At 41.1% G+C, this 14,377-nt stretch overlaps 1 protein-coding gene across 4 annotated transcripts in view; it reads left to right on the top strand.

Moving 5' to 3' along the window:
* Positions 1-14,377, top strand: part of CD96 (CD96 molecule) — a 92,995-nt gene that overhangs the window by 20,453 nt on the left and 58,165 nt on the right. For 3 of the 4 annotated variants that reach the window (XM_047876041.1, XM_047876043.1, XM_047876044.1), the window contains exons 4-5: positions 9,610-9,820; positions 12,868-12,923. In XM_047876041.1, the coding sequence (XP_047731997.1) occupies positions 9,610-9,820; positions 12,868-12,923 (267 nt within the window). The remainder of the gene's footprint in view (positions 1-9,609; positions 9,821-12,867; positions 12,924-14,377) is intronic. The other variant, XM_047876042.1, reaches the window with a different exon arrangement.

The following is a 14,377-nucleotide window of genomic DNA, read 5'->3' as shown; positions in this document are numbered from 1 at the left end:
TATTAATGAAATAAAAATGAATAACAAATAATAATAGGGAAGGAAGCACACAGGAGGAAAAGCAGGCATTATGTGGAAGGTGGGGGACTGGCGGGGGAGGGAAGGGAGGGCACTAAGATTCCTTCTAACTCAGCAAGCCTCCAGGTCGATGAATACAGTAATTTAAAAATTAGTTCCTAAAGGTTAGTTTCTATTTCAAGCTATATACCAAACCATGATTACAGAGAGGAAAGAGTATGATGGTGCCCTGGAGAGGAGCCACATCCAGCAGAAACCCCTTCTCACAAATACTTGTTTTATAAACAACACGTACAGAGGGAGAAACCCCTTTTCCTAGAACCCTTGCTGCTGCATCCTGGGGAATACACAGCATTTCTTTAGATCGGGAAAGACAAACTAATGCTTATAAGATATAGGCAGAAGGGGTACCTGGGTGGCTCAGTCGGTTGAGCGTCAGCTCAGGTCATGATCTCATGGTTCATGAGTTCGAACCTCCCATTGGGCATTCTGCTGTCAGAAAGCCTGCTTGGATCCTCTGTGTGGGTGTGGGTGTGGGTGTGCATGCGCATGCGTCTCTCTGCCCCTCCCCAATCATACTCTTTCTCAAAAATAAATACACATAAAAAATAAAATAAAATAAAGATAACCATAAACACAGTTTTGAGAATCACCTAATCGGGTATTTCTTTAGATGATCCAGAATATGATTAATTTTTAGATTGTCATCAAACACAGGTTTTAAAAATTTTTGCAGAACTCCTAGATCTCCATGGATGTAATGACTGAAACAATTTATAAAATACTGTATCTGCATAAATGATAATGCATATTATAAGTTACCTAAACTTTTATGGACTATCTTGGAAACTAGACCCTTCCTATACAAAGATTTCTCTGAGGATGTGCCAAACCCAAAATAATAGACTTGCAAGGAGGCCTCAAAATGCAAACTACGGATGAGCTTTCACTGTCCAGATATTTTTTGAATAGTCAGGATGAAACGAAAAAAATGTTCGGAAATAACTTTCTCAAACTCTTCTGAGAGCTACAGCGTCTCTTTGTCATCCATCAGAAAACACTTTTTTCCTCCCTTTATAAGGTTTGGTTTCTAAAATGCAAGTCTTCCTACCATTACACGTATCATTAGTATAATTCAATTGTTCTTAACAAACAATCGCAGAAAAAAGTTGAAAAGTGGAAATGGTCTCAAGAGGGCAGGAACTGGCTATACTAAACGTTACAGCAATGGAAGTGTACTATTTACACCTTGCTTGCACTATTCCTGTTTCCCGCCAGTGGGCAAGAGTTCCACTGTAATTATCACAAATTCACTATCAATGGGAACAATCAAGTTTAATCGCAATCAATAATAATATACTTTAACAAAGCTTGACTGTAGAGATTTATGCTGGCGAGTAAGTTGATCTATAGTGTTCTTATCTTACCTAAAGGGTGGGTCATCTGTTTTTCCAAGCAAGTTGTCAACTGAGCTTCTCCAGAGCAAAAAGCTGTGCCCCTCATTTCAAAACTCCGTAGCATCTAATTAGTACTTAGAACACAGGCCCTCAATAGAGAATAAATAATTGAACGCATCTGTTTCTCTGTTTCTCTTTGTCCCTTCCCCTCATAGTCCTATTCATTGGACTCCTATTAAACTGATGGTCACTAAATTCATGCTGGCTGTTCAAATGGTTAATGAGCAGCTCATTATGTACCAATCACCAGATAACTGAGAAGACAACTTCTATCTAGCAGTTTCCTTCAAAGAAATGAAGAAGACTATGCAGACCTTATCTCTGCATCCTGCCAGGACCTTCAGGATAAATGAGGGACAGAGAGAGGGCACCTAAGGTCACACAGCGAGGCGATCTTAAACTTCTAGAACCTCAAGCCATGCTGTCACTTTGAAGGATGCACCATGATGCAGACAACTTGAGGGATCTTTTTGATGTGAAGAAATCTCTCTTCAAAGGGAACATTGTATTGGCAAATGTGCTGATGAAATCCCTACTGTGCATTCCCTCTTTAAATGTCAAAATCTATTTACTCCTCTAGTTTACATCTGTGCTCCACAGTGTTGGCAGCTGTGGGGTTCAGCAAGCCTGATATGAAATCATCTAATGTCCTCATATTAGGACAGCTTTTCAAGTCATGACTGTGACAGGTCTGCAGAGCACATAAATACCACCTCCCCCACCCCCAGTATTTAATCTCTTATTAAATGAGCAATAATCATCTCTTAATCTTTTGTTAAATGAGCAATAATAGTCCTAATAAGACAATTGTTTTTTAAAACATGCTATAATGTGGAATTTAGAAAAAGGTTAAAGAGTGCAGGTGGTGAAGACAAAGTAAAGAGTGTAGGAACCTACTGGACCGAACTCAGTCGCTCCAGGAAGCTGCAAAATGCTTCAGAGGCTGCACCAAGCCCTGGAAACGATTTTATAAACTACGATTATTGTAGTCGAGGTCACTGAAAAACAAAAGTCATGTCTTCTGTGTGGAATTTTATAAAATCTAATTAATTCTGTTAGGACCCTCATGACAAGGGTTATCATTGGGATTCTCAGTTATCATTTAAAAAATGATTTTCTCTGTGTACCTGACCCCATGCAATGGCTGTGTTCAATGTGTCCGTGGAGTGGTTTCTTAGCATTTGGAGAAGTTACATTCCAGGGTGGTGAGTAGACTGAAGTAGAAAGGCATCAGATGCAAATAGCGTATCCAACATTGATGTAGCGTGAGTGGTCATCAAATAACACAAAGGGTTAATCTGTCAGCGGGCACTGAGGGTTTCCGTGTATGATGGGATGATGGATAAGAAGTCATAGGATGTTTATGTTTAGAGGGAATGCAGTTGGTAGATAAGGGACAAGTAGCAGTTTTTCCAGTTTATGTCCTGGGGCACAAGTGTATAGTCATCTGGGAAATCCTTCAGGCTTATTCCGGGAGCTTCTAAATAGAGTCTAATATTCTGTTTTCATTCCAAAGTATCACCCTGATTTCCTACAGTATAAATTTCAATTCAATCCTGCAAACATCTGTGAATCTGTTTTGAGTGTTAGGTCCTGCAGGGATACAAAACGACATCAAATATATTTCCTGCTATGAAATACAGCTTCAGTAAAAATGTAAAAAAAATGGCAGCATAGAGGGAGAACGGTTTGATTCTGAGCAAATGGACCTGGAAAACTTCTTAGATTATATTTGAGCTGGATAATTAAAGAACAGTTGGCCAGCAAACCTCAGACGTGTACTATGCCCAGATCTGGGACCCGTGAGTACAAGTTGGTAGTGGGGGTGTAGAGAGGTGCTGAGGGAATGTTTGTTTCTAAAGTTTGTGAAGAAGGAGAGACCCATGATTTTTCTCCTAAACATCAGGAAAAAAAGGAGAGGACTCTATCAGGTTCAAATAGTTCAATATTAGTGATAAAAGCACATGACTAAAACCTAGATGCTTATGTTTCTTTACATCTCTATAAATGCATCTTTTCAATATACTCTTCTTTAGTATTTGCAATGTTTTATGTTTAAACAAAAAGCGGACTGGCATTATAAACAATGTCAGCTTTCCACGCCTGTGGGAAGCCTTGCTATTCAGAAAATGAAACTGTCACCTTCTACCTGATAGCTGCTGACCCCAATTGTCTTCACCATAATCAGAAATAAAGTGGTAGCCAACCCACAAAGAACTGACAACCAATTGCAATGACGGGAAAAATATTGTTCTGGTGCTCTACAAAAGTGGACGTGGGGAGCTTTGCAAGCAGCCTGCTTTGACAGCACTGACTGGATGGAAAATAAATGGAGGAAGTGTGAAGATAAGAAGCAGTTTGGAGATAAAGAAGTAACAATCGATAAAATTAACAGAATTTATCGAATGAGCTCTATACTATAGCTCAATGCCTGCCATGTGGTATGGTCCTCACAGATCGGTCTGACCTGGAGTTCAGGCCAGCCCAGAGATGAGGTAATATCACTAAATCAAATAGTACCAATGCCTCTTTTCTGCATTGGAAATTCTGATTATAGTACAAAAACAGGAAAGCACCCACAAATTATTTTAAGGCTTGTTATTAAGGTCATGAAGGGACACAGGAAGAGTTTTTCATGGTTTAGGACTACCCTGCCCAACCCTCATCATCCTAATTATTTTGCCCAACTCCTGTCCAAAATGTAATTATCCATTTATTTCTCTTCTGTGGGTCCTGATTTTTTTTTTCTCGTGAATTTGTTCTTCTCAAATAGACTATAAGCAGAAAAGACAAGGACTGTTTGTTCTACTACTCTTATGAGGCTGAACATCGCAGTCATTAACAGCATGACTTTTGGAAGGAAATTGTTTTACAAATCCTGGCTCTTGCCATTTACTAGCTGTGTGACGTAGGAGCTAGGATTAGAGTGAGGTGAGCAAGGTCCTCTCCTTAGATGCACATTTTAAGGGACTGCCCCCCCAAAATCAGTAATTAAGGTATATATTTTAATGAAATATTTTTTAAAATCAAAACTTAGAGGGGCACCTGGGTGGCTCAGTTGGTTAAGTGTCTGACTTTGGCTCAGGTCACGATCTCATGATTCGTGGGCTTGAGCCCCACATCGGGCTCTGTGCTGACAGCTCAGAGCCTGGAGCCTGCTTCAGATTCTGTCCCTCTTCTCTCTCTGCTCCTTCCCCACTCACACTCTGTCTGTCTCTCTCTCAAAAATAAACATTAAAATAATTTTTTTTAATTTAATGTTTATTTATTTTTGAGACAGAGAGAGACACGGCATGAGCAGGGAAGGGGCAGAGAGAGAGAGGGAGACACAGAATGTGAAGCAGGCTCCAGGCTCTGAGCTGTCAGCACAGAGCCCGACGCGGGGCTCGAACTCACAAACTGTGAGATCATGACCTGAGCCGAAGTCGGACGCACAACCGACTGAGCCACCCAGGCGCCCCAACATTAAAATAATTTTTAAGTAAATAAAATCAAAACTTAGAGAAAATGCATGATGAATAAAATATCAAAATTTCAAATAAGCATAAGCCGTTGTTTGTCTGTTTTGAGACCCTGGTATGCTGTCCAAGGAATAGTATTTTCCAATTTGCCTGTGGTTTCTGGGATTTCATGGCATCATGTCCCCCATGGCCACAACTTTACATGGTCATAAAACATTTTTTTAATTGTAGATTTTTTTAATTAATTTTTCCACTCGGTCAAAATATGGGAGAATATTTGAGAAGTGCCTACAGGTGCACATGTTTTTCCTTTTGTCTCAGAATTCATTATGACTTTGGATATGTGGCCTAAACTAAGTTTTACTTCCTTCATCTATAAAAGGGGATGATTATAGTATTGACTTTATGCTGGTATTGTGAGGTTGTAAATAATACAACTAAACAGCTTAGCATAGTACCTATACTCAGTACGTATTACAAGATAATCTTTAAAGGATCCATTTTATGACTCTCTATAATGGTTCAGTTTAGCCTTGCAGGTAGTGGATGCTCATGAAGTACAGACTGATCATCAGTGAGGCTGGAAGACAGTCTGTATTACTTGAGTATCTACTATTACTTGAGTATTACTTGAGGGTCAGGACAAGCATGGTATACTGTATGTATGCTAATTCAGTCTGTACTCTTCATTAAATCATATGGCTCCTCCAAAGTGAGAATCCCATTGGGTTTTAGAAATGTTTATTAATATTTTAGGGGTGCCTGGGTGGCTCAGTCAGTTAAGCATCCAACTTCAGCTCAGGTCATGATCTTGTGGTTCGTGAGTTCAAGCCCCGTGTTGGGCTCTGTGCTGACAGCTCAGAGCCTGGAGCCTGTTTCGGATTCTGTGTCTCCCTCTCTCTCTGCCCCTCCCATGCTCACACTGTGTCTCTCTCTCTCAAAAATAAACATCAAAAAAAAAATTTTTAAACGAAATATTTATTAATATTTTTTAAAGTTATCTAAATTAACAAAACGTTTTAAAAAGGCAGGGGGGAGGGTGCCTGGGTGACTCAGACAGTTAAGCGTCCAACTCTTGTTTCAGCTCAGGTCATGATCTCATGGCTTTGTGGGTTCAAGCTGCTTGCGCAGAGTGCACTTGGGATTCTCTCTCCCTCTCTGTCTGGCCCTTCCCTGCTTGCCCTGTCTCTGTCTCTCTCAAAAAACAAAAAACAAACAAAGAAACAAACAAAAAACACCTTTACACATTATCCAATTTTTTTCTTTGAAAAACAAAAAAAGAAGAAAAAAAAAACCGGCAAGAATAAAGATTCTGTACAAGACCTCTTACCAGTATGTTTTCAGCAGACAAGGTTACCTGAGATCATTATTAGGTAAGATCAGAGCTATACTCTCTGACCGCTATCACCAAAGGTAGATCACTATATTATGAAACAGCTTCTTCACTCAACAAATTGTCCACACCTCTGTAATCTACGATGTATATAAAGGCCTCTGGCTTCCTGGAATTTCTTTTAAATTTTTCATTCCACATACTCAGAAACGAAAAAACAAAACAAAACAAAAAGTTCTTTTTATTGTTTTGTGATTGTTTGGTTTTTATTAGTACGTGTTGTCTCTGAGATTTAACTTCCCTGGACCTGGGCATCTCTGCTTTTTGATGCCCTGACTTAAGCACCTTCTTGCTTTGTTTGACCTTTGAGCAAATTACTCAACCTTAGTTTATTCCAGATTGTCATAGGAATAAATAAAGACTCAAAAGGGGCGCCTGGGTCGCTCAGTCGGTTAAGGGTCCGACTTCAGCTCAGGTCATGATCTCACGGTTTGCGAGTTCGAGCCCCACATCGGGCTCTGTGCTGACAGATCAGAGCCTGGAGCCTGCTTCGGATTCTTTGTCTCCCTTTCACTTTGCCCCTCCCCTGCTTGGGCTCTCTCTCTCTCTCTCTCCAAAATAAACATCAAAAAAAAAAAAAAAAAAAGACTCGAAAGAACTTTGCACAATGTCTAAAGCATAGTGTGTGCTAAATAAATTTAAGCTATGATTAATAAGAATATAAAACTTTAATAGTGGCTGTAGCATATTATTAGTATTAGTTTCCCCTCTTCCAGCTCCAGACATTTCATTGCCTGGGCTCCTTTTTCCCTCACCTCCTCTCTCATTTGCTGGGTGAAGGCAGCCATTCCCTGCAGGTTCTTGCCTGGGCCCCCTTTATAACTCCTCCAACAGTTAAACTACCCTGGCCAGCCACACCCAGCAACACAATAATGGAAAAACAGCTTTTGTCTCCCTAGTTTCCAACCTCAGCTTCTGACTGCCTTTCTTCCCACTACAAAGTAACAGATGGAAATGTTTCCAATGGGGAGACATTTACTAAGTGGCCAAAAAGCATTTTGAGCTCTGAAGATCCTCACAAAAAGAGAACCTGTGAGTGAAGCAAGAGCTATAGAAGTTAGCTCAGTGTGCAGACCTGCAGGGGGAGCCTGCTTCCTTAATTATTGGCCTCCAGATCTGCAGCCATTGAGTGAACCGTGTCCATTTTCTTCTGTCACCACCCAATGCAGAGGGCTCCTTTTTGGGCCCTGTCTCCAGAATGTAAGCTGTCTCCTTTTAATTTTCTATATGCTTCTTCACTAGGAAGATAGTAGCACAGACTCCTAGGTCCTTTCTTATTGTGGGGTCAAAGGTATGTACATTGTTTCAGGGTAAGTCTCGGAGCAGAGCATCACTGTTTACAAACAGTACTGTCTATGTATCTGTATGTAAAGCTGATAGCAATCTTAGCCCATGTCACCTAAAGAATGGTGTCTTATGTAAGAGTTTCTACTAAGTATATTCTGGAAATATTTATATAAACTATTTAAATAAAGTCTGCCTTCATGTTTCCGCTGTTTCTGCTCCCAGATCATACTTGAATTCTCTAACTCTCCTAGCTTCTGTTTCTTCTACTCTGAATATGTATAGTGGTGGGGGTTTTTTTGACAGATTTAAACCAGAGGTTCCAAGGGAGGGATCTTTGTTTTCATTATTTCGTGACTTCTCCACCAAATGCATTGCTGTTCATCTCAGTTCTCTCCGTTTCCCCTGATCTCTGCTCATAATGATTGATTAATCTGTTGTTTAGAGTTAGACCAGTGGTTCTCAGACCTGGATCCTTTGAGGACCTTTTTTTTTTTTTTAATAATTTTTTTTTTTAACATTTATTTATTTTTGAGACAGAGAGAGACAGAGCATGAACAGGGGAGGAGCAGAGAGAGAGGGAGACACAGAATCTGAAACAGGATCCAGGCTCTGAGCTGTCAGCACAGAGCCCGACGTGGGGCTCGAACTCACGGACCGTGAGATCATGACCTGAGCCGAAGTCGGACGCTTAACCGACCAAGCCACCCAGGCGCCCCATGAGGACCTTTTAAAAAATGTTCTAGCCTGAGTTTCATCCCAGAACAACTGAGGTAGAATCTGCAGAGGAGAAACTTGGTGTGTCAGAATGTTTTCAAAGCAACTCAACTGAGAATATTCAGTTATTTATAGAAGAATGAGATCATAACCCTTCCTCTACCCTTGTGCCCCTCAAGCGTCCCCTTGTCACCAGCCCTTAGCACATTTACTGACACTGACCAGCACGATGATTGCCCAGCGATCTTGTCCATGGAAATTCTGGGTATGGCAAGAAGAATAGGAGCTTTCCTTCATAAATGCAAGAACCGATATGGAATAGAAGAACCAAGTGCTTCAAATAAACTCTGATTTGTGGAATTTTGATTAATATTCAGAGTCTACCCTTTATGTGTCCTCTATGAAGGTAGCATAGAAATAAAAAAGAGAAGGGCAAGGACCATGACTAGTCAGAGGGAAGGAGGCAAGAAAGTGCCCAGGGCACAAAATTTCAGAAGGCACTTACTTTCAGATACCCACCCTGCACTGATAGGGCCCTGAGAGTGAGTGCTAAGAGCCTCTTTACTTCATCCTGGTCCTGGCCCCACGGCGAGCTAAAATGAGACCTTTTCCAAAGGAAAGGTGGAAGGGAGGACAACCATAATCATCCGGTCCAGATGAAGATTTAATTAGCAAAACGGATACAGCACATCTTAGCATTAGGATTCTTGAACTTTGGGGCACCTGGGTGGTTCAGTCAGTTAATCGTCCTGCTCTTGACTTCAGCTCAGGTCATGATCTCACGGTTTATGGGTTCAAACCCCACATCAGACTCTGCACTAGCAGTGCAAAGCCTGCTTGGGATTCTCTCTCTCTCTCTCTCTATCTCTGTCTCTGTCTCTGTCTCTGTCCCTTTCCCACCTGTGTGCTTTCTCTCTCAAAATAAATAAACTTAAAAAAATAGATTCTTGAACTTGAAATAAGAATTATGATCTTTCATTAGCCCCCAGTGCTGTGCCCTCCAAATCCCACTGCTGATACGCACCTTATGGAAAGTTATGAAGGGGAAGTTCTAGTCAGAGGAACATCAAGTTTCAAGTCTTGTTAGGAGAGGGTGACTCTAGTCATTGAAAGTCAAGTGTAATGATCTTTTCTCTAGTAACATAGCAAATATCTCTTAATTTCACTTCTTCATCCATCACCTGTATTTTTTACAAGATATAAATGAATTAATGCATGTGAACATCTAGTCTGGAGCTGACGCGATTGAGTGCTGAGTAACCGGGAATATTTCTTTCAGCAGGAAGATAACGGAACTCAGGAAGCATGTATCACCCAAGGTCACTCCATCAGCAATTCCACACTATTTAAAGACAGAGTCAAGCTAGGTACAGACTATAAACTCTACCTCTCTCCAATCCAAATCCACGATGATGGCCGGAAGTTCTCCTGCCACGTTATGGTCAGACCTGGTAAAACCTTGAGGAGCTCCACCACAGTCAAGGTTTTTGGTAAGAGCTTCTGTTCTCCGGACTCCCTGCCGTCCTCCTGTCCATTTTTCCTGCCTTGTTCTGTCCTACAGAGAAAGTGCCCCGGTCTCTGGAGAGCAGCCCCGCAGGGTAGCTATTCTAGAGCTCTGTTGCCCTTGATACTGGCATTCACGTGAGGGGTGAGGATAAGGGTAGGGAGTTAAAGAGTGAGGATTGAGTTAATAGAATAAAATCACACTGAAAGCCATAGAGTGGCCAGGCTCCTGGTGACTACTCCTTATTTACAACTTTAATGTTTCCTGAGAATACTGGGAATCTCTTTAATTATAACTGCCAAAATCTAATTACCGAGTTGTCTAATTGTCTTGGTTGCTTGCTGGAGTGAGGCAGAATAGGGACAGTGTGAGAAAAGGAAAACGATAAACACAGCTCCAGAGAAACTGCAGGGGTCCCCCCACCCCCAGCAGGGCCAGCTCCTCAGTGAAGGAGCCTGCAGGATGGCCCTCTGTCCCTGCATCCACTGAAGTGTGGAGCAGAAATATCCACGATGGCCCACTCAGGTTTCACAGGCTCTGCGGGGAGCAAATTTGCGGAAAATGTGAAGATTCTATTTTGCTCAGTGAGGCCAGGCAATATTAGTAAATATAAAATCCAAACCCCTGGCTTTGGATCGTTTTCATCTTTGTCCCCAAGAACTGTGTTTTTTACCAAGTCATTTTTAAGTGAAGGCAAAGAGAAAAGCAGTGATATGGATGAGCCATTAATTGTTTTTGCAAATGAGGGAACCGGAGAGAAAATAACCTCACAAAACCTGAGCACATGAGCTACTAGATTTTCCCTCAGTTCTCTGAATGACCAGACAAATGAATAATCTTTGTTTTCACTTAGAATCTTACGGCATTATTAATAGAGGTCAGAGAATTCAGTGTTTTGAGGGAAATACAAAGACTGTAGTTCGTAAAGATGGAAGCAGCTACAGCTGAGATTTATGTAGTTGGAAGTCTATTGTAGTTCTTCTTATGTCTCTCTCTCTCTCTGGCTCCCTTTCCTTCCCTCCCCCTCTTTCCATCTCTCCTTGTGGATGGGCTAGGAGATAATTGATCACCCCTAATGATCATGTTGCTTATGGAGCCTGAACAGTGCTCTGTGAAGAGGTGGGAAAGACTGTTCATTTCTTTCATCGATATCGCTGTCGGCTCACTTACTGGGGCGTGACTGTCTTCGAACAAACACAAAACTGACTCATCTGGCCTGACTTTAGGCAAATCAATGAAGGCAGCTCTCCAGGATGTGAAAACACGTGTCGATTCTAAGCTGGGCAAACCATGTCCGGTTGGATCAAGGGTTATTGCACCCCAACTTGATCTAACTGCCTTGTCGACACTTAAACCACACCCCCTGTCTCTGTGGCAGAGACCTCCGTCTTAGTCTTGAAAGCTTTTTCCTCTTTCACATCTTACTCTTATCACCCTGTCTGTGTCTACACCTCTCTGTCTCTACGTCTCTGTTTCTTCTTTGATCTCCTCTCAGTGGATGCTTAAAAATAGGAGATTCTGCCTGCCTGTTCATTCGATTTTCCCTGCTTCCTCTCTTTCCCCTTTAGCAAGTGGGCCAGCCAGGCTGTGCTTCACCTGTCTCATCCAGTCCTTAGACTCTTGGTGTGTGCCACAAAGTATATATCCTAGTGGCCCTGGCATGGAAGTGTAATACATGTCTTATTCAGAAACCACTCAGCAGTCCTCGGTGATTCCTCAAATAGGACAAACCAAAAATAAAAACTTGAAACTTCAAAATAAGTACCCAAGTGTAGCACAGACCCATTGCAGCGTGGTTGCCCTAAATCCACTTTATTTCTTCGTCCTGAATAACACCTCCCTCTCTAACAGTGCAGGGGCCAGAAGCTTCCCTGGCTCCTTTGCTACTTCTTGCTCTCCTCTCACGGATCTTCTTGACTTTACTTTCCTTAGCAGGGCATCACCTGCTATCCCAAGTTCGCTCCTGCTCCCTTCTAAGCCCTTAAACCTGATTGTCCTGAGCCTCAAAAGGAATGTCTCTATAGCACCCCTGCAACTTTCAGTAACTGTTCTTTCTTTCAGGTCCTTCATTCCAATGGTATCTGTTGCTGATATGAGGTCAGAATGGCCAGAATACCCCTCCTCGCATTGGTGTTTTCGGGTCTATCTTGGTTTGGGTTCCCCAAAAGAAAACACTGAGACAAGGATTTGAGTTAAATTAATTTATTTGAGGAGTATTTATTGAAGGAATTTATCGGGGAAGCATCAGAAGAGGAGTCAGAAAGCCAAGGAAGGGAAGGAAGATAATGAAATATACGTGAACATGCCAGTTACCAGTGTGGGCTCAGAGCTCATTCCCACCAGGGAACTCTGGGGGAATACACATCAGAGTTCTCCCAGATAAAGGCAAGGAAGTTGGGGTATTCTCCACCAACTCCCTGTCTGTTCTAGCCATTAGCTCACTAGACATCCAGTTTGCCCTGCTTGTGGACTGAGTGAACTCCCATAGGCCCAATAAATCCCTAAGAGAGGGTCACAGGTATGCCCAACAAAAGGCCTTCAGCAAGTAGAGGCAAATGCGTCTAGATGTAGCAGACACTGACAGCCTGTGACAGGCTTACTATTTCTCCAGTGGTTCACAGACAGCCTTGTCTGCTGCACTCAAGCACTGACTTGAAGCCACTTTGGTTCAACGTAATGTACTCAATGTCTACTTTGTGCTGGTCACTGGTAAGTTCAAGAGATGGAGGGATGAATGAAAATAGGCTTCAGGGCACTTACAGTCTAACAGGATGTCAAAATCACTGAAATATCCTCCAATGTATTCTAAAATCTGTATTTTCCATGAAAATGTCAATTTCTTAAGGACAGTGAAGTTGATTTGTCCACCTTTGTTTCGTAGGCCTTTAGCATACAGCTGGGCACATAGTGGATGTTGAATTAATATTTGATGAATGATGAATACACACACACACACACACACACACACACACACACTAGTGGCCAGGTAAGATGGTATTCAGTGACACTAACTGTGTTTTATTTGCCTTTAAGCTAAGCCAGAAATCCCCATGATTATGGAAAATAACTCTACGGATGTCTTGGGAGAGGTGAGTCACATTAAAGCCTTTGAAAATCTATAGTGTAATATGCCAAGGTGTGTTTGGTTACATCATTGTCAGAATATCTTCTCAAAGGACCTTATTCCTTGGCCCTCAGCCAATTAATTGCTAGTGAGGAAGAAGAGAAGTTGAGTTGATTCTAGAGCCAAGTGGAAATCCTTACTTTCTGACTTAGGGCTCTCAGAACATACGATCTGTAATCCTTAGTCCTTAAATTTTCTGGAAGAATCATCTCAATAGTTTAAACTTCTCTTTAATGAAAATTGGAGAAGCTAGGGAAGGAAAAATAGAACAGAAAGCAGTGTGAATCTTAGTGTGAGAATGAGGCTTTTGTTCAGCTGGCATTTAATTCATTCTAATCCACTTCCTGTACCAGCCCTTCTTATAGTCTTTGGTTTGAAGTAACAAGAGGAGAGGTGCCCTTCTATACTGCTTCAGAACCCTGCCTATTTCTTAGGCGGTAGGAGAAAGGGCAGGTGAAAAAGGAAAGTAGAGTAGGGCTGTTTGATTTCAGTTTCTTGTAGGTGATTCCCAGCCTTGAGTCACTGGGATCTGGGCTCACTTGCCAGCTCTTCTTGTTGGCTGTGACCTTGGGCAAATTACTTCACATCCTTTTCTATCTTTTTCTATCTGTATGAAGAGGATAAGAAGAACATCTGCATATTGTTGTTGTTCTTAAGAATTAAATGAAATACTGTACGAAAAGTTCTTAGTATGCTCTATGGCATATATTAGGTGCTCAGTAAACATTATTACTGTTGTTTTATTGTTATTACTACTATGGGTGTTAATCAGTTGTCTCAGGGCATTTTGACTTAATTCAAGCTTTTCGAAATCCCAAATAAAATAAATATTCTTGTGAACTCTCAAACATTTTCTGCTACATGAGATGAGAGAAAATTATACTCCTATTCTAATTTCTTCTAATCCTGAGAACACTACATAACTTATGATTTCTGATCCTGCTGAATATAAGTCATTTAATTTGATAGCTATATACAAATCATAGCTCAAACTCTATGGGATGGTTTTAGATGGGCATATATTTGTGTCTTTTGTTAATTTTATGTATTAGTCTCTTAGATAATTGCTGTTATAGTCCCAAGTATATGAAAAAAAAATTAAGTTTTTTTGTTCTTCCACAATTAACTCCAATTTTATTAGTGGACATCATTTCAATAGTTTGAATAAAACTAACAGTCTAATGGCACGTTTGGCAGCTATTTTTGTTTCTTACAAGGTTTTCCTGTTGGTTCTTTATGCCAATGTTTACAGGTAATAAGGACTCAATCAAGATACAGAACCGTAAGATTGGATCCAAGAATTCCAGTTTAAAAAAAAAAAAGGACTTTCTCTTACATGTTATCACATTTCTTCTTCTGTACCCATGTTTACCTAGGTGCCGACTAGGACAGTCAGAGAACCTTCCTTCCTGGGGAATT

This window comes from Prionailurus viverrinus, chromosome C2 (genome assembly GCF_022837055.1).
Source record: "Prionailurus viverrinus isolate Anna chromosome C2, UM_Priviv_1.0, whole genome shotgun sequence".
NCBI lineage: Eukaryota > Metazoa > Chordata > Mammalia > Carnivora > Felidae > Prionailurus > Prionailurus viverrinus.
The sequence above is the reverse complement of the archived record's forward strand: the minus strand, read 5'-3'. Positions and strand labels throughout refer to the sequence as shown.